Source organism: Ursus maritimus, unplaced genomic scaffold, assembly GCF_017311325.1.
Source record: "Ursus maritimus isolate PB19 unplaced genomic scaffold, ASM1731132v1 scaffold_20, whole genome shotgun sequence".
In the NCBI taxonomy this organism is placed as follows: domain Eukaryota; kingdom Metazoa; phylum Chordata; class Mammalia; order Carnivora; family Ursidae; genus Ursus; species Ursus maritimus.
The window spans coordinates 20,461,464-20,489,234 of NW_024424453.1; the positions used below are offsets into that span (position 1 = coordinate 20,461,464).

Below are 27,771 nucleotides of genomic sequence, written 5' to 3' on the forward strand. Positions count from 1 at the left end.
AAGTTTTGGCGAGGATGTGGAGAAAAGGGAACCATCGTGTACTGTTTTTTGGTGAGAATGTAAACTGGTGCAACTACTGTGGAAAACAGTATGGAGATTCCTCAAGAAATTAAAAATAGAAGTATCGTATGACCCAGTAATTCCACTGGTGGATATTTACTCAGAGAAAACAAAAACACTAATTTGAAAAAATACACACACCCCTATTTTTATTTCAGCATTATTTACAATAGTCAAGATATGAAGATAACCCAAGTGTCTACTGACAGATGAACTGGTAAGATGTGATGTATACACACACACAAATGTTAGTCATCAAAAAGAATGGATTCTTGCCATTTATGACAAAAGAGATGGACCTAGAGGGTATTAAGCTAAGTGAAATATATCAGAGAAAGATAATAAAATCTCATTTATATATGGAATCTAAAAACCAAAACAAACAGACCAAAAAATAAAAACAAAAAACAAAAAAAAACAGACTCTTAAACACAGAGAACTGGTGGTTGCCAGAAGGGAGCAAAATAGGTGAGGGGGATTAAGATGCACAAACATCCAGTTATAAAGTAAATAAGTCACAGAGATTAGAAATATAGCATAAGGAACAAAGTCAATAATACTGTCATAACATTGTCTGGTAACTACACTTATCATGGTGACCATCAAGTAATGTACAGAATTGCTGAATCACTATGCTATACACCTGAAACTAATATAACAATGTATGTCAACTATATTTCAATAATTAAAAAAAAATACAGGGATTGGGGGAAACGCAGTCATCCAGTTTTCACATAAGGACACAAAACAGAATTCCTATTATACATCATTTCATCTCCTGGGCTCCCAACAATTCCAGCAACAAAAACCCCCAAGTTAGTGGTCAACAGTAGGTATTTTTCAAAGAAATGTTACTCACATTCGTAACATACCACACCCCCACAGCATCCCCAGAAATAAATTCTAAAATAATCACACAAAGACACTGAGTGCCTACCTCTGTTTCCTTTTCTTCAATAATATTTACAAGTCCTAAGAAAATATTTTGTAGTTTGATCAAAAATGGTTCGGGATAAATTGCCCAATCCTCCCATGCTCTGAAGCAGGTCATTACCCGTTGCTAAATAAATAGGAAAAAGACAACAAATGATTATTTAAGGCAATACGTTTCAAACTTCATTTCATGAGAATGGCCATCACAATTTGCTGAATTTTCCTTTACGCCAACATCCTTGATAGAAAATAACTACCATCATATTTTTAAAAAATCAATGTCACCTTCTAACTAAAAGGGAATGAAATAAGAAATAAATATAATGAAAAAGAAACAGTAACTTTACGTTTAGCTCTTGACTACCTAAAATCAATGTCCCATACCACTGGTTGTACACACAGGCCACATTCTGGGAATAATAGAAATTTATGAAAATTGGTATTAAGGTAGTTTTGACCCAAATTCCTTTATGGTCCAATGAAGTACTTTCCTGATTCTGGCTAATACTACTTCTCCTTCCCATTACTAAACTTTTCTATAAGGTCTGATTTATGGTCAAAATTAAGATCAAAAAAATTTTAACTGGAGTTGTTTAAATTCCCAGGCTAAAAATTCCCTTAATAGAAGTCTTCTCCCATGAAAATGGTATCTATTTATTCCATTATATGCAAGGTATTTTATTTGGGTTTTCTTAACATTGGTCCACAGCTAAGAGGTTATAAAAAGTAACTGAATATAAACATGAATAACTAAAATTATGTTCCTACTCTAGCCAAATTATATATACCATTATAAAACAAGTGATGTTCTGAATGTTTTTTGTGAAAAGACTAATATTTAGAACATTTAAATGAAACACTTCAAACTAAAACAAACATCCAACAAAGTAACACTACATAATATATTTCAAACTTACAGGCATTTTTGATACTGAAGATAAAATGGCAGTAAATTTTAAAGCAGTAATTTCTGAAAGATGCATGTTATGTCTTATACTTGTCCTATGCACTTTTCTAGCCCTCCAATGTGCTTGCCAGCCCCTACCCTCTGTTTCACACTAGGGAAAAAATAAAACAATAAACATACCTTAAAGTTTTCAGACTGTAAATGGCCTTGAATTGTACGATAAGTAGCATTGAGGTCTGAAAATATCTGACATAACTTTGTTTCAAAACTGAAATTCAAGCAATACATATTAACAATAGAATTTATTTAAAAACCCCTATCTACTTCAGCATGCTAGCCAATGAAAACCCCACCTGAACTTAAAAAAAAACAAACCTTATAAATAAAGTAATTCTTTAAAAATCAAGAACTAGGTATCTAAACTCTTAAAACTATAACTAAACTCCTTATTCTGAGTTATTCTCTCGCAAAGAATTAGTTCCCTCGATTAACAAGAAATTTTACATTTAGGATACTTTATGCTACTTAAACTGACCTCTTTGTTTTATAATGGGAAAAGTGACTTGGACAAGGTAAAAAAACCAAAAACCAAAAACCAAAACCCTAATAACAGAGCTAAGATTAGGACCCACATCTCCAAATTTCATTTCAGAGTCAGCTCCTAGAGAAAAGTTTCCCTGATTCATAAAATAAACACCAAAAATGAACTCTGAGGAAGAATTATATATTAATTATAAGAGAGCAACATAACTTCCTATTGCCTAGGAAAATAATCACAGTGAACTACAACCAATACAATGATGATCAAAAGAGAACACAGATTCTATAAACAGTAAATGTTCTGTCTTTGGTCTCTTCCTTTATGCTTGCCACTATTTCTATTGTTTCAGTTTACTTACTACACAAGTGGCTAAATATGCAATAAAAATAAAGTTATTTTTTAACTCTTAATTTGTTCTAGTATAATTTATCAAAAAGCTGATAAGAAAACTAAACATTTAGCTTAAAGTGGTTTAATGAATGCAAACCAATTTTTTAGAAAATTCTACAAACTACGAAGAAATACAAATTATTTATTACTGAAACTATTAATTAACAAATAATCCTCTTTTCTGAATTCCTTACCCTTAATGTTTTATTTCAGGGATATCAGCTTACACCATTATACTTACAATTTTCTATAATATGAAGCATTGGCAACTTTGGCTGAAGAGTTATACAAAACATCAGAAACCAAATATAATCTGGCAATCTAGAATACCAAAAGATAACATAAAAGTGATTAAAGATAAAAACCAGCAGCAAATAATATATCTAGAAAAAATTTCATATTGAAATTTTTTGCAATCAGTGGCATACAGCTAATGTTTGGCTACAACAATAACAGCTAATTAGAAGAGTTATAAGAAATTCAGGGGCGCCTGGGTGGCACAGCGGTTAAGCGTCTGCCTTCGGCTCAGGGCGTGATCCCGGCATTGTGGGATCGAGCCCCACATCAGGCTCCTCTGCTATGAGCCTGTTTCTTCCTCTCCCACTCCCCCTGCTTGTGTTCCCTCTCTCGCTGGCTGTCTCTATCTCTGTCAAATAAATAAAAAATCTTTAAAAAAAAAAAAAAAAAAAAGAAGAAGAAGAGTTATAAGAAATTCAACATTACCCAAGTCACTACTTTGGCAGGGATAAAATATGTAACTCATTTACGTTTCAACCTGTTGATAACCTGTGTATTGATTAACATAACAAGTTTCCCCAGACAGGAGGAAAGTAAGACTGCATGGGAAAGATCTCTTCAGTCAAGTTCTTCATGCAAAAACAAAACAAACAAAAAAACACCAATTTCAATAAAAAAGAAGTCAACTATAATTCCTTTTACTTAATTAAATGTTCCATAAAGAGAAATCATTCCCATACCTTTTTGGGGAGGGGTGTCTTTAAGATGGACAGTGACTCAGTAATGCAATCCACTATTTCTTCAGCAGCTTCAGCATTATTAAGACAGAAAACCATTGCATCTCCAATATCATTTTTCCTTGGAGTTAACCCCCGCAGGATTTCTTCTAACTTGTCCCTCTGTCTGAATACAAATGTTTTTAACTTATAAATATTTATACATACAAATTTCAAATGCCATTATAGTTTCTGCTCACAAACTGATTTCTTTAAAACCAACTCGGATAAAATTCTGAAGACTAAATCGTGTTAAATCTGATTTAAGTCCCCCAAATATATTACATTTCTTTGAAGAGCTTACATGGGAGAAGAATATTTTCTCGTGAATAAAGGATCTCAGTGACTTTTAGCTTACAAATAAAGTAAATTTTAAATTATGGGCATTTTTTTTAAGAGTGTTTGAGTGTCCCAGTACCATCATCCCATTACAGTGAGGGGATAAAAAAAAAAAAAGCCTTCATGTTTTTCACTCTCTTTTGAAGGAAGTCAGTTACTTTAGCACTTCTGCATCAGACAGAAACAGGCTAAAGCAGGTGGTGGCAAACTTTGTGAGAATCAGAGAGTAAATATTTTAGGCTTTGCAAGTCATACCATCTACCGTCTCTCTCATAGTTACTTGACTCCACTGCTATTAACACCAAAGCAGCCACAGACAACATATGGGGGGGGGAGCATGATTGTGTCCCAATAAAACTTTGTTTACAAAAACAGGAGGCAGCCAGATTTAGCCTGTAGGCTGAGTCTGCAGACCTGGACAAAAGTAATGATGAAAATACATCTGCAGAAGCAAATACGCTTCAAATATATATAGCTCTCCATTAGCAAATGCTCTCACAAACAATGCATCAATGCAACTAGTATATAAGATTTAGACTATTCAGTGGAGTATATAAACCTATATGCCATAATCTTTTAGCTAATTTTTCCCATTGAGGTATACAGAACTTCCTCTTAATAGTTATATTTGTTTCTGCTTCTTAAACCAGACTAACTTCACTGTACTCATACTGACTGAGCACTAAAAAATATGTTTTCATGGTGGCCACACATTGCAACTCTTGTGGAAAGACTCCGCATAATCAACCATGTAACTTCACAAAGCTCTACAGTAATTTTTTCCTCTTTAATGTTGCATTCAGAGAGGCTAGAATTCTAAGGGTCCCAAGGTAATTTCTGTAAGAGTCACAAGTATTCCACTGCTAGAGAATCACTGCTTAAGAGATTATCACTATTTTTTACCAGTAGGAAGAGAGAGAGGTCAATAGGACACATAATTACACTCGCTGAGATGTTTAAAATTACCAAATACATGAGAAATGTATTTTAAACATTCACAAGTAAAAGAAAAAACATTTTATTTTAGGGTTAACATCTTAGTAATATCATTAATTAAAGCGATTATTAAAGCAACTTTTCTGAATATGTAACAGGAAAAGAAAAAAATTCTTACTCTTCCTTAAGTGCTCCCTTTTTACTAGGCTCCTCTACAAAAGCTTCTGTTTCTTGCTCTTCTGACATCCCATGCAGGTATGGATTTAACGGTGGTGGCCTCCAAAAAGATCCATTTTTGAACATACGAAAATCTTCTGTCCGCCACTTAGTCGGAGAATCTCCCTAATAAATGTCCAGAATGTTATTAGGTGAAATACTTCAGGGTCAAAATTAACAAAGTAATTGATTCCACTTGCCTGCAGAATAGAATAAAGCTTCCACCTATAGTAAACATGGGCTGGTGTCTGGTTTTCAAATAAGAACCTAAAACAAAAAAATAAATATATTCCTTAACAAAGAAGTGTCTTCACGTAAATATAAACAAATGAGAAATACTATTTGCCTATTTCATTTGAAATAAAACCAAAAGCAAAGATCCCTGAAGAAAAACCCCCACCCACTGCCTTCTGCCATCTATCCCCTTCCTCACCCTAGCCCTCACACTGCCTTTGTGACTGACATTAGTACTCAGAAGGTATGCAACCTTACTGAGTCTTACAATCGATTTTATTGAATGCTTATATGTCAGATATATCTGGCAATGGATTTTTCCAAGACAGAAATTTCAAAAGCAGTGGTTTTTAAATGACTTAGAAGTGTTAAATGAATGTCTTAGATACTGTTATCTGTTCAGAAGATAAGCAATATTCTATGAAGCTCTACTGTTCTACTATGAAGGACTCTTTCATCGAAAAACATGAAGAGTAGTATTTTCCTCCTAGAGACTGCTAAAAACAATGTTATTTAATTAACTTAAATCAAAATCAGATAGAAAACTGACCCAGGTACATCTAGTCTAATTACTAAAGCTACCTTCTCACCCCATTGCAAAAATAACCCCGTACTTGTAGAACTTTATTCTTGGAAATATTTTTAGCTCCAAAAAATAAGTAAAAAGTATTTTTTAAATGCACACCTGAGGATAAAAAAAAAATGTGGTATATACATGCAATGGACTATTACTCAGCTTTAAAAGGTAAGGAAATTCTTACACATGCTTCAACATGGACGAACCCTGAAGACACTATGCTAAATGAAATAAGCGAGTCTCAAAGTACTGAATGATTCGATTCCACTTATATGAGTTGACTAGAGTAAACAAATTCAAAGAGACAGAAAGTAGAATGGTGGCTACCAGAGGCTGGAGGACCCAGGGAATGGGGAATTATTGTTTAAGGGGTACAATTTCAGTTATGGGAGATGAGAAAATTTCTGGAGATAGACAATGGTAGTGGTTTGCTCAAAAATGTGAATGCACTTGATGCCATTCAACTATACATGTTAAAATGGCAAAACAGTACATTTTCTATTATATGTATATTTTACATAATGTAAATGCACACCTGAACATAGGATTGTTGATTTCTCTGTTCATAATCATAGCTTCAAACATTGGCCCTTCACGTACAACAAACTCTATCATTCGATGTATCAGGGCGAGCAAATTCCTACAACAACAACACAGTTAAAGAAAATGGATTCAGACCTACCACTATATAAAACTATACTTGACCTAAGTTACTATAATTGTGCAGAAAAAGATTATTCTGCTGACTAATACAAAATTTTATACCAAAAAAATAACCTGGAGCATATGTTAATGCCTTGTGCATTAAGAGGGAGTGGGACAATGGGGATAGGGGAGTGGGAAGGGAAGGAAAGACAAAGGGAGGGTGGGAAACCACAACACAGCTTCATAGCAATAAAGATTTTTTTCTAAATGCCACTTAATTTTTATTTTCCAAATGCAAAACATTACATTATGAATCACAACTAATTGGAAAGCTGCAAATATATAAAATGAGTAAACTCAGAGCTTACATGTTATCATAGCCATCTAAAAACTTACACACTATCTGTTTTAAAAGAAAATATGCCTAAACCAAGCACCTTTGTGGTGGCACTGAAATGTTATTTACATGACTATATAAAAAATGCAAAACTATTTAACAAGTGTTAAGGCCTGATTTAATAAAAAATCCATCCAACTCTTGTGCTTTTCTGGTACACATATAGCAGATGGAGTTTTTATTGAATCTGACCTTTAATGAGGCAACATCCCTTTGGATCACACTTCAAACTGGTTCACACAACTCATGACATGTATAATTCTGCCTGCGTATTATGACTCAATGAAGCAATTATATTGCCAAAGCCTTAAATGGAGTCCTCTTTCCAAAATATTCCAAAATACGGGACATGGTGAGATGCCTCTCCCATTTTTCATAACATTTACTTTCCAATATTTAAGACAAGAAGAAACGTGTAACTTTTTAGCACAGTCATATTATTGGTTGGGCTCATAGAAAATCTTTATTTTTAAAATCTAGGTCCTAAAATCATGTGATTTAAACATTATTTTAGACATTAATTACAGCATCAAGCAAAATGACTCAGCTTATTATAAGCTGCTTTTGATTTCTCACTTCACCAGTCCCCCAGCATACAGAGTAGGCAAATAGAAATTGGGGAAAGCAAAAGGATATTGGCTCTTGGTACAAGGCACACACTAAATTACACCTTTAGCATTCCCAGCTCAAATTAAGTTCATGTAATTGCTGGAATATAAATAAATATATAGTTATAGAATAAGACAGATTTTTTTGGCTCTATAATGCCCTGCTGCAGAGTACATAAACAATAAAATAATTTATCTCATGGTCATTGTAATTATTTTCTCCCATTTCAAACAAACCTACTTAAATGGACACTAAAATCTCTATACAGTGAAAAAAATTAATTTTTTTGACCTCCTCTAGATCAAAAAAATTATATGAAAGTTTAAATCTTTAATAGAGGGGAAACTAAATATTTAAAACTACTAACTCAACCTCAAATTGTTAAAACAAAAAACCAAAAGCAACACTTAATTTTGTATCTAAAAATTATTTTTCTTTCACAGAAGTATTAATTACTCTGCAAATATGCAGTTCTTATTATCCAAATGACAATGTATTCTCAGCATCCATATAGTTAATGATATTATTTGGAGGGAAGGGAGATAATATAAAGTTAAGATTCAGTTCCAGAACTCCCAATGGTATGTGTCAAATTAAAGTGAAGGGAAATTTTATGTAAATATCATAATATATAAAATCAATTACTGGGGGACAAATACTATACATTCAGAAACTTGCATGAATTAAGTCAAACGCAACTTGACTTGCATATTATAAATGAAAAGTGGTTTAGCAAGTTTAAAACAAAGGATTCACTGTAATGGTGAGTTAAGACTTTTCAACAAAATGTATACTCAAAATTTAGTTTAGAAATAAGCTGAGTCACATGTAAAGCTACTACTGGAATATGCTTTTTGAATACTACAAAAATACTTTCCTGTGAATGCTTTTTTATCAGTGGAAAAATAACCCACTATAGTTTTAAACAGGCTTGTAAACTGATAAAATGTATTTTTAGAAAATTTAAAGCTTAAAAGTTTTAAAATATTTCATGTGATTATTTAAAATCAAAATCTGACAATTAGTTGTTGCTAACTTGAATTCAAGATTATTAAAGAATTGTAATCACACTTTTTCCTTAAAGATTGTGTATTTAACATCATTTTTAAAAGGATGACTTTTCTATCAGAATGAAACAGTGTAGTACACAAAGATGATATATCTTAAAGTGCATTATTTTATTTTAAAATGGCAATTATCTTACTCTGGGCAACAATAACAAAAAAAAAAAAACCAAAAAATTGTCTCTCAGTTATAATAAAACCACATTTATTGGAGTCGATCGTACCAATGTCTGGTCAAAAACTGTATACTTTCCCAATCCATCCCATGATGTTTTCCTGGTCCCCCGCTGCCGCAGACAGTTCAGCTGGTGTTGCTCACCAAGGCCAATGTCAAAGAGAATTTGGTATTCTTTTGTGTTCATTTATTATTCAACCAGTGTTGTGTTCCTGTGTTTGGGAAAAGGCTTAGCTTGACTGAGCAAGAGCATACCTAGAGCATGAATTCTTCTGCTTTATCATTATGTTGAAAAAGAAAAAAAAGGGAAGAAAGGAAAATAAAAGAATTCCAAATACCTTTGTTACCATGAAAAAAAATTTCTAGTATGTTGAGTGTTCATGAAAATAATAGGAATTCCTAATCAATTAGAAAAAAACCAAAGCTATGCCCTTCAGTAAGGAGAACTCAAACTAAGGTTGCAAATCAAACAGGAACCAAGAGAAAAAAACAGATTGGGTCAAATTGTAACATAATATACAATTTAAGATACATTTAAAACACCTATTTTCCCATCACAATAGTCTGAATATTATTAGACTAACAACTCCAGATTAAATCTAACAAACACATTCTAACTACTAAAGCTATAAACTTCCCTACTTTGGTAACAATAAAAACAAAAAGATAATGACATAAAATTGCAAAGTATACTAAAGTTAGTCACATATCCCCCCAAAAAGTACTGGGAAGGAACCATTGCTCAGTCAAGATATTACCTTTTCCTCAACACCATTTTTTTTTTTAATTCAGAAGGGGATATTGTCTATATTTAGATCAGTAATAATAAAGAAAAACATGTACCTTTCTGTTGGGATAACCACTTTGACTATGGCTTGCGACAGAGTCTGTATATGAAGTCACATCAGATAATAAACATAGAATATGTGAGTATTGTTAACAAGTAACAAGCAAAAATATACATAATGCATTGAAAACACTACACATCTAATCACAAGTTTTGCAGGCAATCACTGCATTTGAAGTAATTATACACTAAGCAATTACATAAATGCAAATGGATGTGTTCAGTGAACAATAAATGTTCACCAAATGCAAAGAATCAGAACATTCCTGCCAGAATGCACATCAATGCACTGAAATAGGTACTACACTGAGAATTATCAGATAAAGATTTTAATTTGTGAAATAATTAACTGTTTGCCTCTGACCATATAGTTTGCTACTTTGTTCCCAAGCCTTTAAAACCAGCCCTGTCATTTTAAGTGTAATTATTTCATAATAGAACCAACAAATTCTTATAAACTTGAAATTAAGTTGGTTTTATGTTTAATAAAAAGAAAATACTCACCCTTTGCTTTTACTAGAGTAGTTAACTGCTTTTTTAAAAACCACATATGCTCTCAAATACTCTAATACGTCAGATCTTGAGAACTAAGTTAGCTAGCAGCCATCCAAACAGTTTAAGTATTTAGATCTTTCTAATTGAAAAGTCACTTAACCAAATACAAAGTAACACTTTCTCAGAACAAAGTAAATTTAGATACTGCACTTAAGCAACCTGGGTACAACAGTGGACAAAGAGAAAAAAAACTTAAATGGTCAAAAAAGGAATGGTAGCCACAAATAAAAAATATGACCTAGTATTTCAATACAGGGTTTCCATGGGCTAAGGCAGGGAACACATCTACTTATTTCTTTAAGAGTTGTCAAACAGAATTACACACACATTTTCTATAAAATTATTGAAAAGAAATACTACCACAGATTTAGTATTTACAAATTAGATGCGGCCCTATGTACATTTTTTTAATTACCTTCTCAAAATCCTCCTTGTTTTTAGGTGGCGGTAACATTGGAGCATTGGGGTTTTTTAACCTCTCTCTAGGCTGCGCATTAAAAGGCAGTCCTGATGGAGGTGGGGGAAGCGTATGTTCCATCATGGAAGGCGGAATGTATATTGGATGTGGAGGAATAGGCACAGCTTTACCCCAACCTAACTTCATTTCAAAAGACATAATCATCTTTCCTGCAAAAAAAGAAAAGAAAGGTCACCGGGGTAATTCTCAAAAGAAAATAAAAGACTTTTTCGTTAATTTGAATTAACTTCCATGTTTAACCTTTCCATTTCTGGTCCATTTTTTCCCTAGAGTTTTTATACTTTTCAGAACCAGGAAAAAAGTCTGAATTCTGTAGTAGACAATAAAAACTTTACCATTTAAATTTTTTAAAGCTCTTTCAGCATCTCTTCTATTCATAAAGGCCACAAAGCCACAATTTCTCTCTCTTGCTCTTTCTTCATCAGTTCTAGGCCACATAATTTTCACACTGGCTAACGGTCCAAATCTTCCAAATTCTTGACAAAGCATTTCTTCATTCATCTATTAAAAGGCATAAAAATAAATATATAAGGCATAAATATTTTTCTAGTATGCAGAAAAAAGGGGGGAAGAAGTCTATGTGACAGAAAGCAAATTTTTACAAAATCAACAGTGAGACCTATTAATGCCACAACTTTCCATTCAAGTACTAAGACCCTATATAGGTAAAATCTTGCCCTCGGGAGACATTCACAAATCTTTTCATACCAGAAACACAAATAAGTGATCAGGGTGAACAGGCTGGGTGGCAAAAGAAAAGTACACCTCTACCTCTCCTGCTGCTCCTTTTGAGATCCTGCATCTTCAGATGCTGTTCTTCGGCAGTGGTTTATTTAGGAATTTAGCAACAATTTTTAGTCAGCTCTGATTATCACGTTTAAGGCAAGGAGAAAGTACATCATGATGATGAAAGAAAAAAAGCACCTAATCACTTTTTCTTTTTCTAGCATCCAATGTAATTCAGAAGAGAGAAAAGAGAAAATGGTAAATACACAATGAGGTCCAAAACATATATAATTTTGGGTGCCTGGGTGGCTCAGTTGGTTGGGTGTCTGCCTTCGGCTCAGGTCATGATACCAGGGTCCAGGGATGGAACCCCATGTTGGGCTCCCTGCTCAGCAGGCTTCTCCCTCTCCCTCTGCCCCTCCCATTTGACCGGGGGGGGGGGGGGGATGACACAAAGAGAGAGAGAGCATAAGCAGGGGGAGTGGCAGAGGGAAAGGGAGAAGCATGCTCCCCGCTGAGCAGGGAGCCCAAGGCGGGGCTAGCTTGCTTCTTCCTCTCCCACTCCCCCTGCTTGTGTTCCCCCTCTCGCTGGCTATCTCTATCTCTGTCAAATAAATAAAAAATCTTTTAAAAAAACAAAAAGAAAAAAAAAACAAAAAAAACCATAATTTTTAAAAAAAGCATATTACATATAACAACCACTATATTCCTCATAACACAAGTAACACTGAAGTGATGAAAAGAATTAAAATATAAAAGACAGAAGAACAAATTACTAGTCTGTGATCATGAAGAGAAAATAGAAAAAGGATGTCCATTAAGGAAGCAAGCTATAAATAAGAGGGTAGTCTCAAAAGAACACTGTCCACCATTGGTCACATCCTGATTTGATAAATAATAATATCAGTACACAGTAAGACATTTCAAATTCAGATAGTCAAGTTACAGAAAGAGGAGATAAGGCCTTAAGAATTGTAGCAAGACAATTCAGCCCATACCAGTAAGGCTCAATTTTATAAGATAATTTTATAAGATAGTCTCTAGGTTCCTTCAAATTTGCTTACTTCAGATTTTTTACTTTATTTTTTATTGACAAAGCAGTTTTCTTCCATAATTATAAAGAATATAAGCCAACATTCATCTAACTTTTCTAATATTACCTGTGGATTAATGTTTCCAAGATATAAATTAGTAGTGCTTGGATCTCCTACATCATGTGAGCCAGGTGCATAATCGTCAAGAACTAGGACAAAGAGGGAGAAAAAAATTATAACCTGCAAAATACAAAGTTTGGACAATTTCTACTAATTAAAAAAGCAAAAAACTGTATTACCACCAGATGATCTATTTCTTCTTGAAGGCGCATCCACTTAAAAAGGGGGAAAAGAAAACAATTCTTAGTTTTTAGAATAGTTAATCACAAATATAAACATTAAAATAAATGCCACTTACTGGAACGACGCTGACCATCAGAATCTGACTGAGGTGGCTCAAATCGGCTTAACCTGCCTTTTGTTTTATGTCTCTCATCACGCTCTTCCTGAATTCTGTTGAAAACATTTATAATCACTAATAATGAGGCAAAAGTCGTTCATTCACATTTATTAAGAATACAACTTATCCAGGTACTATGTTCATGTAACTTGAAATATTTGTGAGTAATTAAATGCCAGTACTAACAACCAAGAATAGAGAGTCCCTCAGCTGTAACAGTCATTATAAGCAAATTTCTGACATGTCATGCAAGCATTAGAATACAAAGCTCACTTCTAAGGTGAGAAGGAAATTCAACATTAAAACCGCTGATTTTTGTCCTTTCTTGGTTAAGTTTGCTCGCTCCTCACCCCATCTCAGTGACTACATTGTTTCCACTGCAAACAGGACTCCGGACATTAGATAAATCAATTGAATTGCATCCGTATTATGCTACCAACCTAGATGCTGGATGAAATGCTCAATCATTTCCAAACATACCCTAAAAAAAAATCACTATAATATCTAAAACAACCTCATCATTGGTAAGGCAGTTTGTGATAACTAACCGGTACACTACATTCTTCATACCTGCATCTGTAAGTATCAGTTCAATATACCTATGACAGCCATTCTCCACACTATAAAACTTACTGTTTCAATTCTTCTTTGAAGAGTTCCAAATTGCTTTTTTTCTTTTCTTTCTCCCCTTTCTTCAGTGGCTATGAAGGATATGACAAGTTATACTTCAAACAAAACACGGTCAAACAAAACTAATGGCTCAATAATCAGGTCATTTTAAATAATTTTTATTTTCTTGTCAATTGTGTTCTATTATTTAAATTAAAAAGAATGCTTCTGTTCTCACTGCACTTCCTTCCTGTTCTCTTGAATTAAAAATTTAACAATTCAATTATTAAAGCAATTATAGAAAATGACAAGCAATAGTGTTAAGATAAAGGAACCGCAGACTTTATTTCCCAAAAGCCTGTGCTACTTAGACTTGAATATTATTAGAAGGCAACAGGGAGCAAAACTAATGAACATAACTAACTGCCAAGTAACTGCCATGAGCAACTACCAAAAATATGCACTTCTTCAAAACAATCACCTTAGGAAGACTATGAATTATTGAAATAATCAGTAACAGCTTTGAAACTCCTCTTTTAAAACTGCTTTTGAAATCCCTCTCTTAAAAAGTGCCAAAAAAATTCAATGGGGGAAAATAGCCTTTTCTCACAAATAGTGAGAGAACAATTCAATATCCACATGCAAGAAAAAGTGAAGTTGGACCTCTTCTTCACACCACACACAAAAATTAACTCAAATGACTCACATACCTAAATTAAAGCACTAAAACTATAGAACTCTAAGAGAAAAACACAGGAATAAATAAATCTTCATGACTTTGAATGAGGCAATGGTTTCTTAGATATGACATCAAAAGCATAAGCAAAGTAAAAAAAAAAACTGATAAACTCTACTTCATCACAATTAAAACCTTTTGTGTTTCAAAGGACACTATCGATAATGGACAAAGACCAGTAAGATGACTAAAATTTTTAAAATAGACAATTTTAGGGGCACATGAGTGGCTCAGTCGGTTAAGCGGCTGCCTTTGGCTCAGGTCATGAATCCCAGAATCCCAGGGTTCTGGGATCGAGCCCTGCATTGGGCTCCCAGCTCAGCGGATGGCCTGCTTCTCCCTCTCTCTCTCTGCCTGCCACTCTGCCTACTTGTGCTCTCCCCCTCTCTCTAATAAATAAATAAATAAATAATCTTAAGGAAAAAAGAGAGAGACAATTTTAACAAGTGTTGGTAAAGACGTGTAAAAATTAGAACCCTCATACAATGCTGATGGGACTGTAAAATGGTACAACTAATTTGGAAAGAGTTTTGGCAGTTTCTCAAAAGGTTAAACAAATAATCGCCGTATGACCCAGCAATTCCATGTCTAGGTATATAAAAGAGAACTGAATAAGTAAGTCCACAAATGTTTATAGCAACATTATTCATAATGGCTAAAAAGTGGAGACAACCCAAATATCAAGTAATAGATGGATAAACAGTATGTGCTATACCCATAAAATAGAATATTATTCAACTATAAAAAAGAATGAAGTACTAGTCTGTGCTGGAATACAGATGAACCTTGAAATATTATGCTAAGTAAAGAAGCCAGAAACAAAAGGCCACACGTTGTATGATTCCATCTGCATGAAATGTCCTAAACAGGCAAATCCAAACAGACAAAAAGTAGATTGGTGGTTGCCAGGGGTAGGGGATGACTAAAAATAGGTATAAAGTTTCTTTCTGGGGTAATAAAAATGTTCTGAAATTAGAGATTAGTGATTGTTGCACAACTGTGAATACACTTTAAAAAATAACTATATACTTTAGAAGAGTAAGTTTTATGGTATGTGAATTACATCTCAATAAAATTGCTTTTTTCCATTGCATTGCTTTCAGAGCTATTTTAAAAGTCACACAAGAGGGGCGCCTGGGTGGCACAGCGGTTAAGCGCCTGCCTTCGGCTCAGGGCGTGATCCCGGCATTATGGGATCGAGCCCCACATCAGGCTCTTCAGCTATGAGCCTGCTTTTTCCTCTCCCGCTCCCCCTGCTTGTGTTCCCTCTCTCGCTGGCTGTCTCTATCTCTGTCAAATAAATAAATAAAATCTTTAAAAAAAATAAAATAAAAAAATAAAAAAAAATAAATAAAAGTCACACAAGAAAAGTCAGTCTCACCATTCAGTGTAATCATATTTCTTCACCAAATGTGGCTCCAAATAACATGACCCACCTCTATCTTCCAACCCCCATGAAAAATCCCACCATCAAAAAACTAAAAATCTCCTAACACTGAGAATATTTAAAAGAAGGTACCACTAGCTGACAGTAATTCCAAATTAATTCCAAAAACGTTCTAGGCAAAAGATACATTATTGGAATACATATAGTCTTCCAAGGTAACTGCCACTACACATGCTGACATTATTTAAATACCACAGTTCAGAACTGCTTAAAAAGATAATCCCATTATTTTATATTTATGCCTAAAATATACTCAACTTTTTACTAGCGGTATACTATGAATATAATAACACCAAAGGTTCACTGCTCAAAAAACCTAAAAAGAACACTGCCTACATGTCCTACTCTAATTTATCACCTCTTCTCTAGGAAGATTAAACACCAAAACTCAACATCTACTCCCAAAATAATTAAAAACAAGAAACCAAAGTCCTGCTTACAGTGGAAGTACTGAAATATCATTGGCAGTATCATCTCTGAACATAAAAAGTCACTTATTTGGGTCTGACTTACAGGTTTTTTGGTTTCTATCACAAGAAGAGATGGTGGTCTTTCATTGGATGACTGATTTGGAGGATTTTTTTGATCTGCAAATCTTGAAGACGGCTTATAAATTTTACCTCTTTTTTCATCTGTTTCATGTTCTTCTGAAATTTAAAACAGTAAGTTTTAAAACTAATTTTCAAAAATAATTTCATATTATCTGATTTTTTATTTTTTTGAAAATAAACAGAAATTAGTAAAATGCTTTTAGCACTAAAATATACAACTACTGACAAAATATGAAGTTAATTCATATTACCATCTTACTTTCAAAAATACTAATTTAATCATTTTATAGTAAAACTATGAAATATATTAAAATTTTCACAAAGTCTTTTGCTGTATTCAAAGCTGAAAGGTACAAACTATTTTTAAAACTTATCTGGCTCCAAGTTCTCATTAATACACATCTGGCCATTTATTCTGCTAATTAATAATTAATATCAACACTAGAGGGTGCTGATAGAAAGGAAATACGAAATTCAAAAGACACCAAACATCTTTCATAATTACCTACAGTTATTCTACCAAGACTTTTTGGGTTGCTTAAGGACAATAATATTCACACTAACCTTTAGCTGCATTAACAACACCTCCACGCACAAATGTCTTCACTTTATTACCATCACTTCCTTCAAAAGCAGCAAGAAATTCCTCATAAATCTCAGCAGCTGCCTTTTCATCTTCCTAAATACACATGAAAATACCACTTCATATAAAAAAAATATTGTACACAGGGCGAAACTCATCAAGGAATAATGTAAACAAAATCTTTCTCTTCATTGGTAAAAGCAGGTTAGGCAGTCCTAACGGGTAATATCTAATCTTTAGTAGATATTAGATACTAATTAACGCTGAAACTAAGAAAGACTTTGATCCTCTACTGGCAATTTCTGGAACTAGAAAAGGACCCACTAAGTAAGTTTATTTAGAGACATCAAGAGTTAAACTGTATGACAATTATATATTGTTATTCTATTAATGTTTCTGATGTTCCCAAAACATGATGATTTAATTCACTGATTATAAATTTCCTTTGCAAACCAAAGACATGAGTATTAGAAGATGAAGCAGCAATAACTCCACAGCTGGCATTAGAAAAAAAGCTCAAAAGAACCTTGACAATTTCAATTATAACTCTTCACAATGTCCCCAAAACATGTACGCATAAAGGCCAATAGAACAGAACAGAAAATAGAGAAATAAATCCAATAACACTTGGAAATATAGTATTCAATAAAAGGAGCATCTCAAATCAATGGAGACTAGATTGACTTTTCAATGAATGATGTTGGGATAACTATTTGAAAAAAAGATAAAAATGAACCAATTCTTCACATCATATACCAGGAGAAACTGCAAATGAATCAAATTTAATTTTTTTTTTTAAATGAAACTGTTTAAGGGACGACTGGGTGGCTCAATCAGTTAAGTGTCTGCCTTCGGCTTGGGTCATGATCCCTAGGTGGCTCAATCAGTTAAGTGTCTGCCTTCGGCTTGGGTCATGATCCCAGAGTCCTGGAATGGAGTCCCACATCGGACTCCCTGCCCAGCAGGGAGTCTGCTTCTCCCTCTCCCTCTGCCTGCTGCTCCCCTCCCGCCGACAAATAAATAAAAACCTTAAAAAAAAAAGAAGAAGAAGAAGAAACTATTTAAGTATTAGGAAAAAACATGAGGAAATTCCTTTATAAGCTAGGAGTAAGAAAAACACTGAAAACTAGAAATCATAAGGAAAGACTGATAAATCTGGTTACATAACAATAAACAATTTCTGCATGGAAAAAACACCAGAAGCAAAATAAAAAGACAATCGACAGACTGGGAAAAAAACACTGCACCTTGTGTCACAAAGTATTAATATACTTAATATACGAAGTAAAAAATAGAGATAAAACTACTAATTTCTAGAAAGATTGGTTTAGATATAAGCAGACAGCTCACAGAAACAAACACAAAAGCTGTTCAACCTTACTTATAAGAAAAATGCAAATTTAAAACTACACTGAGATATCATTTTTCACTGAGCAGATAGGCAAAACTTCAAAAATATCCTCTGCTGGCAAGGCTATCGGGAAACAACCTCTCATACGCTGCTGAGAGAGATGCAAAATATCCCTGCCCTTATAGAGAGCAACTTGACAATATCCAATAGAGCTACATTTATGCATTTACCATTCAACCCAGTAATCTCACTTACAGGAATATATCCCAAAGATAAACTAGCAAAAAAAACCCATATGCATAACATTATTCATTAACAGCACTATTTGTAATGGCAAAAGACTAAAACAAAAATGCCCTCAACAGAATTTTAGTGAATAACTACTGTATGTCTACACAGCTATTTAAAAAAACAAGGAATATTTCATTATATCTGCAGTAATCTCTGAGATACAATGTTAAGTGTGAAAAGCAAGATGGAGAACAGTACACCGTATATGGCATATTATGGATCACCTAAGAGAGAGAGAGGTACAATATACATTAACACACACTTGCTATACAAAAAGAAGAGACCAGAAAACAACCAAATTTTACACAGAAGAAGCAGTGAGACAGGAATACAAACTGGACTCCTCTAAATGTACCTTGTGTTACAGATATGACTTGGTGGTGGGAGCTGAGAATACCCCGGTCAAGAATCTTCGAAAAGCATTTCTCTACACACTTATTTAGACACATTTCCAAGGATAACACAAAAAACAATTTAAACATTACCTTTTTCTTTAGTTCTTCCTGCTCCTTCTTACTTAAAGTTCGCTTAGCTGTACTCATTTTTCCAATACTGAATGCTTTAAGTTTGTTTTCTAGAAGAGGCTGTGGAAAGAAATAAAAAGCATATATTGACATACATTCTTAATACTATCTAACTCAACTGGTACATCTCAACTGATAACCAAGTCTTCAGATTAGATGGCTTTTAAAAAGAAATTTCACTATAAAGCAGAAAAGCTGAGGCTACTCTTCTTAAGCATCAAGTGCCTACCTTGGGCTTGATCCTGATGTAAGTATTCCTTAAAGAATGTCTTCATTTGCTAACTCAAGGTCAATAACAAACAAAAGCCATTTTCTTTAAAAAAGGTAAAAAAGCAGAGAGAGAGATGCCAAGGCTTAGAACTCATTCAACCAACTTCCCCGCACCAAGAATAAAAGCACTTGAGAAAAAGTACAGATGGTTCTGGGTAAAGAAGCAGTGATGGAAAACAGACATTCAAATAGGGAGAAGGCAGCATGTATTTCCAAAGTTCAGTAGCAGGAATCGAAATACCATCTATAACCTCCATTTCAGGTACTACAAATCACATCATTTCCTTCAATAATTCAGTAAATGAACTCATTCTTCAACAATACTGATGTTTAGGAGCATAATGATAGTATTTCAGGTTTCAGCAGAAGTAAAATCATCTATAGATCTTTAGTTGTTCAGTTATTCATTTAAATGTTAGATTTTGATTCATAAATTTAAAAGAGAGTAGAATCTATTAAATACAACCTAAAATATTAATCTGTAATTGAAATCCGAAGGTTTTGCTCTTGCCTACCAAAGTGAGAAGTTAACCAATTACAAATCAGACTTTATCAATCCCCTGGTTATAAATAGGCTTGCCCCCTGAGAGAAGCAGAATAGAAGAGTAACACTGCTACAAATTATTTTAAAGTTACATTAAAATCACTTTGAAAAAATAAAAGTTTATAATCCAAAAGTCAAAATGAGGTTTCAGGAATAGATTCAAAGTAAATTTTTTTCCCAAAGTAGAAAGAAAAATGTCTGGTCATCATTCAGCTATCTTTGGGTTTAATTTTAGAAGTTTAAACAAATGGTAAAATTACATATAAATTCAATGAAAAACATAATTTTACAAAACAAAATCAAAAGGGCTCAAATTTTATTTATATCCTAAGAGCTAAACTTACACACCAAAAAGAAAAATGATTACGGAAATTATGGAATGTTTACACAAAGAAATATAATCATCCATTAAAAGTTTCACAGAATTTTTGCTACAATTAAAAAAATCAGAACTGAAAAGAGTATTTTAAAATATATTCCTGTAATATGGATCTCAGCAAAGTAAAAATATATTTATGCTTAGAATATTAAACAATAAAAATAGTGTTATCAATGTTAATATTGGCTGCTGTCTTTATTATATTTCCAAATTTAATTTTTATTGATTTATTAATTCCCCAAATTTAATCACAATTGTATGAAATACAATTTTGTATGTATTTTGTATGTATTTTGTATGAGATACAAAATTGTATGAAATAGAAAAAAGTCTAAAAGAGCATGAGAACGCTTTGCAGATACACATCTTTGCAGATACACATCGTAAAGTAGCTTCTTCTCTGGGTTCTCATACTGTCCCAGGCACTACACTAATTAGAGTAAATAGTACTTCCCATGGTGAGGCTATAAGCTCTCTAAGAGCACGAACTGTGTTTTACCCATCTATTTATTTCCAGTGACTGGCATATGGTACTTAGTTCAGTAAATGTTTGGTATAAGGGAAGAACAATAAATCCGACCATTAACCATTTTATATTCAAAACACTCCTTGGTTTTATAAATAAAATTTCAAATTTTAAATGAATCCTATCTCACATACAAACTTTAAAAAATTTCCTTACATGAACCTGAGTTTATCATTAACCCAAATATAAAAAACAATGCTATTTTCAAATAGTACATGATGAAAGAGTAAGTACAAAACCAAAATATTCAACCACCAAAACTGATCAAGGACAGATTAAAATTTCTTATCTTTATCAACACTTACTCTTGAGAGATTCTGATGAGGAGAATCACAAAGGCTTTCACGGGCACTCTCATTCCTATAATTATGTTTTCTTGGGCTCTTAGGTCGTGTCCGACTTGGCATGTCACTATCTGAGGGTCCAGATGCATCCATCTTCAGGAAAAGTAAAACAAGTTTTTAAAATCACATATGTAGTACTAAAACTACAAACAACCCAAATGTCCAACTAGTGACAAATTTCACTATATACTATCAAAATTCTCATCCCTTAATATCACCAATGATTTCAACAGAAAAGTCCTTCAGTACAGGTAAAGTTTTCAATAATTCTAACTTGTACCTGAAAGCTCAAATTTTATATCAGTAACAAATAATTGTTTTCTTTGAAGTAATAGGTCTGTTTCCTTTATTTTTAAGAGAATATCTGCCAAACATCCAAGTCTGATTAACCACAGTTTGCCAGTTGTTCCTTCAGGTAAAAACAGTATTCCATCAAAAAAGGAGTCAGTTTTCATTTCTCAACTTAATCAGACAAGTACCTTTCCTCAAGACAAACATACTTTGAGAAGAGGTAGTGCCTTATGTGTACTTCCCATTTCATCACACAAAACATTAAAAAGACCCATACACAAGGACAAAATTTAATATTAATAATTTTCTGTTTCATCAAGAAGCAATAAATGTTTGCTTCATCAAGAAGATTCTTAAGTGAACCTAGCATATTTTTACTTTTACTGTGCCAGGTGGGGAAGAATACAATGACTACTAATACATTTTGACAACACTGGCTTGATTCATGTTAGATGTCAACAGTTTACCCATCAATTGCCTTTGCACCATTAATGCAAGGGTCAAAACGATGAAAAAGGCAAATGTCTTTGTATTATTATAAAATAGATGAATTCACAAAACCCATGAAAAATTCTCAGTAATCCGCAAGGGTCTGAAAACCATTCTTTGAGCACTGCTATAATGAATGACATGTAAAGGAATGTTTATTGAAGAATTATTCAAAATATCAAAAAGTTCTAAACAACAAGTATATGCCCATCAACAGAGAAATAGCTTTAAAAAATCATGTGTAATTTCTCCTATGGAATATTACAATACCAACAGAAAGACTGTATTAGAGCTCTAACTGTTGACTTGCAGAGATTTCCAAAAGGTATTTCGTGCAGTGAAAAAAGAACAAGTGTGTATAACTCAAATTACAGTCAGTGTACAAGTATACACATCTGTATATGTACAGAACTTTATAAGCACAATAAAAAATAAAGATACATACATACTTGGCTTCTAATATGGTCTGAGGGGGCCAACTTACACAAATAGAACACAAAAAAAAGAGGGCACCTAGCTAAAAACATGAAAGAAAATAAACACATACAATATAATAAAAATATTAAAGAAAAAAGACAAGCGGTGCCTGGCTAGCTCAGTCTGTGGAGTGTGCACCTCTTGATCTGGGGGGATAGGAGTTGGAGCCCCACATTGGGTGTAGAGATTATTTAAATAAATAAATGCTTTAAAAAAAGAAGAAGAAGAAAGAAAAAAGACAAAGATTGCCTTTTATACTCACATGTGCATCTGAAGATCCAGATGAATGAACATCTGATGATCTGGTCTGCAATTAATAAAAAGTCAGTATTTAAATGATCTGAAAATGTATTATGCTAACAAAACAAGTATGTCTCAAGTTATACAGACTTAATCTTCCCAAACTTGTAGCAATTTCTCCTCAGCTAATAAAACCAAAGGAAATCTAGAACTTTTACAAAAAGACTGTGATCCAAAATAAATGTGCAAGTCAATTCTTTAAAATGCAGAATGCATATGTGCCAAAATATGATACAAATGAGTGGGATATATTTGAGACATAAACTTTTTAAACTGTACACTAGAAACATAACCACTATTCTTACAATAGAATTTTAATGCAAAAGCTCTTCCCAAGTCATAAGATACACTGTTTACTGCCACAACACTGACAGAGCAGCAACTTCTTGCTATACAGCAAAGAAACTTGCCCTCCTTCCTCCAACTACCCAGTCACATAAGCAGCAGATTCTAGTAACAAGAAACTCCACACATAAACCCTTAATATAAAAGGTACAAATGCTACTGGAGAAATAGTTCAAGAAAAAGAAAACACTTTCATCAAATCCACTGCTGGCCACCATTTACAACTTGTTTTAAAGGAGGCTGCTTCTATTTCAGCACATCACTACTGCTGACTTGCACAGAAAAAGTTCAGTCATCAAATAATGGCACTTTCCAACAATGTCAACTGTTAAAATTTCATTCTATTTTTTCTTAATTGATCTACAGATCAAGTTACATATGGCATACAATATTTTGTTTTTTCACTATGCAGCAAAGCAGCCAAGCTGCAAGACTATTAACTAAATAACATGTGGTATCTGTCTGAAATTTTTACTTGGAGTCCCAGAATTAAACTCTGTCATTGAGTTGTTTTTATTTTGCAAGGTATTGGGTAGCGAGATTTTACTTACTTTTATGTATAGTCAAATGTTAAAAGTGAAACCAAGAATTTTAACACCACAAATACTAGACCCTAGCTCCAAGTTCTAGATTTCAAATAAAATGCACAAGACGTTGTATTAATTTTTAAGAGAAAACTAAAGATTTTTAAGATATACAAAAGAGCAAACACAGTAAAACTCATTAAGTCTACACAGTATTGCTTTACTTACCTTCTCTAAACTTAAGGCTAAGAACTGCTGGTCCGATTTTCGCACTGAATCAGTCTGTTCCTCTGAACTCCATTGTGCCGGGTCCTAAGCAAAATAAGCTCAAGACCACCAAGCACTGAGCTAGCTACTTTCCATCACTATTCTTTCTATCCATCTTTTCTATCTCTAACTTTTATTGTGTCCTTCCTCATTCACTTTCTTCTCCCATCTAACCTTTCTAAAAAGGCAAGATGGTATGGAAAAAGAAATTTTTTAATATTTAAATTTAATTCTCTGAAACACACTCAGACACAGTTTGTAATGTGCCCATTTGCACACACTTAGAAACTAGAAAATCCAAGACAGTAACTAGTCTTAGAAAAGAAAAATTCAGTCAAGACGCTGAACAGATTGGGGGGAAAAAATCAACTGCTTGCCAATATAATAGTATTAACCTGCTAGGTAACAAAAATGATATCCTAATTACAATAGTCACAAGAAGTGTAAAACATCTAGAAACCAACAAAAGAAATGTACACAACCCGGGGGAAGAAAACACAAACTTTACAGAAGGATTCAGTTATTCAAGTCACCTTCTGAAAAGACTCATCATATTCCTGGATGGGAAAACCCATGAAGACAATGTCAATTATACCCATATTTATCTACAAGTTTAATGCAATTTCATTCAACAGCTCGATACCCCAAAGGAAAATCTTTGCAAGGGGGCATAGGGGTTGTCAAAAATAATTCTAAAGTCCACCCAGAAGAATAATCATGCAAGAGCAGCTAGAACAGTGCTAGCCTTTCTTTCTTTAATCTCCTATGCCACAACATCCAAATCATCATTTCTAGGATTTAAAAATAACAGCATAGCTTACGAAGATGCATCAGCTGATTTCAATTAACCTAAGATGGCACTGGACACATTTACTGCAAACCAGACATTTTCCACCGATTTGCAGCTATAACTACACACCGTTCAGAATGGAACTTCTTTAAGCTTAAGAGTTAGAGAGATGCAAATAGTAGTTAATAAGATTTTTTAAATAACCAACATCTAAAGCTAGTGGTCCAAGTAAACAGTTAATATTAATGCTACTTCCGAAGCTGAACCTCTGCCTCTCCCTCTTCTTAACCTAGACCTGACTATATTATATATGTCTTGGGTTTGGTTTTTATGTTGTTTTTTTTTAACTGAGGAACGACAAATTAATGATGCTTACAGATCTTCTGTAGAGCACAATTCTTCACCCATATGAAAAGACCCAAAAGCAAGAAATGAATGGGCAGAATTAAGAGAAGGTTAAGACAATAAAGAAGCAGACACAAGACAAATTTATCTCAGAATAGAGAAAGCAGATAGTATAGATGTGGTGAAGGATGGCAAGAAAATCCAAAAGAAAAAAGGATAACTCTTATGATTGCTAAAGAGATAAAGGTGAAGCCAACTACACTATACTATATGGCCCTATATGTTGGTGGCTGAGAATAAAAACTTTTTTCAAATTAGCAACCTCGTCACAGGAACATTCATTCCTCCATCACTACCATTCTGCATCATCAGCTTTTTCCCATTACTGACTCCTAAAATGTCTTCCTCTATTCTTGTCCTCTAAAGCATCAACTTACATCTCCACAAGTTTAACAATCTCTTCTGTACTGAGATGACTTCTAATTCTTTATTTTCAACCTTAGTTCCGCTCCTGGGTTCCCATCTGTTCTCAAACTACCTCCTGAACATCTTCACCTGAATGTCTGCCAGCTCCTTAAACTCAATATATTTAAAATTCCTTCCAAACTAGTTTCTCCTATTGACCTTATTTCTGACAATGGATTGTATCTCTCAATCACTCATAATATGGAAGTAGTAAAATGTTTTTAAGAGCACAGATTCTGGAATCAGACTTCCTGGTTTTAGCACTTGCCAGTTTCATAACCTTGGCCCTAGTTCCTTTATCTGTAATGCTGAATAGCACCCTGCCTCATAGTATTGTGAAGGACAAAAACAGGTAAAGCGCTTAGAACAATGCCTAGCACGTAATAACTGCTCAATAAATGTTAGCCAGCAACAGCATTATAACAGGATCATCCTGGACTCCTTTATCCTCTCATAATCACGAGTCAAATTCTGTTCATCCCGCCTCTAATATAACTCTTCTATAGGGACTCTTCTCTTCCTTTCTAAAGACACAATTGTGGTCCAGATCTTCCCTTAATTCAACCATTTACTGGTACTGTGCTTTACATTAGAGATATAAAGTAAAATAAGACATACCTCCTGCCTTAAGAGCTAATAAAAGAGTCAAGTAAAACGGCCACTAGAGCAGAGGGGGCAGGCAGATCTTAATGGGAGTGGGGAAGAAGTTAACAAAGCTTCCCAGAGAAGATCTGAGGTGAGATTTCTGCAACAATCCTCAGTATTTATCAGGAGCACTGCAATAATCTTCCAACTGGTCCTCCTCACTCCCAAATTCTTCCTAAAGTATGCCCCAAGAATTCTATCCTAAAGGATTTTCCTGCCTTAAATTTCCCAAGGCTCTCTAATTTTACTCCGTAGCATTCAAAATCTCCACAATTTATCTCAAACTTATCTTCCATCTCAGCAACTTTTATTCCCTACACAAGCGCTCTATGAACTGACTAAAAGAGATCACTTACCAATCCATTCCCAGATTGACTTTTCCTTTACTTCACCCATCTCTTTTTATATCCCTATCTCTACCCTTCAAACCTCTGCTCATTGTTCAGAACTCAAATTCCTCTATTCTTGAAGCCTTCTTCCCACTCTCCATTTAACCAGCTGTCACTTCTCTCTGAACTTTTAGATACTTCTACTTTGCACTATTATTAGTTGACTTTTTTTCCACTAGACAGCACACTCCCCAGTTTGTATAGCCTCATTTAATGTTTTCTTCCTCAAAGTCAAGCACAAGATCTGTGAAGTGACGGGAAGCCTCAATATACTTGTTGACTTAATCTATTGAACAAATATTTATCCAACAAAATTAAGTTACACTCCGCTGCCAACATACTTTGTTGTCCACTTACTCACAAGTAGCAGCTACCTACCTTTTTTTTTTTTTTAAAGAATTTATTTATTTATTCGACAGAGATAGAGACAGCCAGCGAGAGAGGGAACACAAGCAGGGGGAGTGGGAGAGGAAGAAGCAGGCTCATAGCGAAGGAGCCTGATGTGGGGCTCGATCCCATAACGCCAGGATCACGCCCTAAGCCGAAGGCAGACGCTTAACCGCTGTGCCACCCAGGCGCCCCAGCAGCTACCTACCTTAATACCACTCTCCAAGGCAAACCAAGCGCTACCTCTCAAAAAAACTTTATAGATCACTAAGACACGTACTATGTAAGATAAAGTTAAATAAAAAACCTGAAATGATCTTTAAAGTTATAGTCAAAACACTACTAATACATGAAGAATTCTAAGTACATTTTGAATATCCTGTAGTTAATCTAAACTGAGGAAAGCCTAGTGAAAAAAATCTAACTCCTGAAGACAGACAGCTAACAGTACCAAACAGCCTTGAGTGCTACTGGCAATGGCATCCTGCCTTTTGAAAAGTTATTTCAGCACAATATCTAACACGTGGCTGGTCTGCAATAAAATATTAAAACTACTTAAAAATTGTATAAGAGGCAAGTTATTTATAACATTAATGTTTTCAAGTTTAATATCCTGTACCCAAGTTTTTATTTTTATTTTTAAAAAATGATGATCTTTGTGAAAAAGTGGTAGAGAGGCAGCAGTCTTCAACTTGCACACCAAATGAACCCCTCTTTCATATGCCACTAAGGCAAATGAGAATATTCCATAGGTTTACTTTCCAGG

At 33.9% G+C, this 27,771-nt stretch overlaps 1 protein-coding gene across 3 annotated transcripts in view; it reads right to left on the bottom strand.

Moving 5' to 3' along the window:
• Positions 1-27,771, bottom strand: part of LOC103681545 (U2 snRNP associated SURP domain containing) — a 55,528-nt gene that overhangs the window by 23,862 nt on the left and 3,895 nt on the right. Inside the window, exons 2-20 of one of the 3 annotated variants that reach the window (XM_008711141.2) lie at positions 22,811-22,855; positions 21,253-21,384; positions 19,190-19,288; positions 17,044-17,158; positions 16,442-16,575; positions 13,770-13,837; positions 13,095-13,189; positions 12,976-13,011; positions 12,803-12,885; positions 11,252-11,417; positions 10,854-11,065; positions 9,880-9,923; positions 6,682-6,786; positions 5,536-5,602; positions 5,298-5,461; positions 3,809-3,971; positions 3,073-3,152; positions 2,081-2,168; positions 998-1,120 (exon numbers count right to left, since the gene is read on the bottom strand). In XM_008711141.2, the coding sequence (XP_008709363.2) occupies positions 998-1,120; positions 2,081-2,168; positions 3,073-3,152; positions 3,809-3,971; positions 5,298-5,461; positions 5,536-5,602; positions 6,682-6,786; positions 9,880-9,923; positions 10,854-11,065; positions 11,252-11,417; positions 12,803-12,885; positions 12,976-13,011; positions 13,095-13,189; positions 13,770-13,837; positions 16,442-16,575; positions 17,044-17,158; positions 19,190-19,288; positions 21,253-21,384; positions 22,811-22,855 (2,019 nt within the window). Of the gene's footprint in view, positions 1-997; positions 1,121-2,080; positions 2,169-3,072; positions 3,153-3,808; positions 3,972-5,297; positions 5,462-5,535; positions 5,603-6,681; positions 6,787-9,879; positions 9,924-10,853; positions 11,066-11,251; positions 11,418-12,802; positions 12,886-12,975; positions 13,012-13,094; positions 13,190-13,769; positions 13,838-16,441; positions 16,576-17,043; positions 17,159-19,189; positions 19,289-21,252; positions 21,385-22,810; positions 22,856-27,771 lie in introns of those variants that run through there. The other 2 variants (XM_040636710.1, XM_040636711.1) reach the window with 2 other exon arrangements.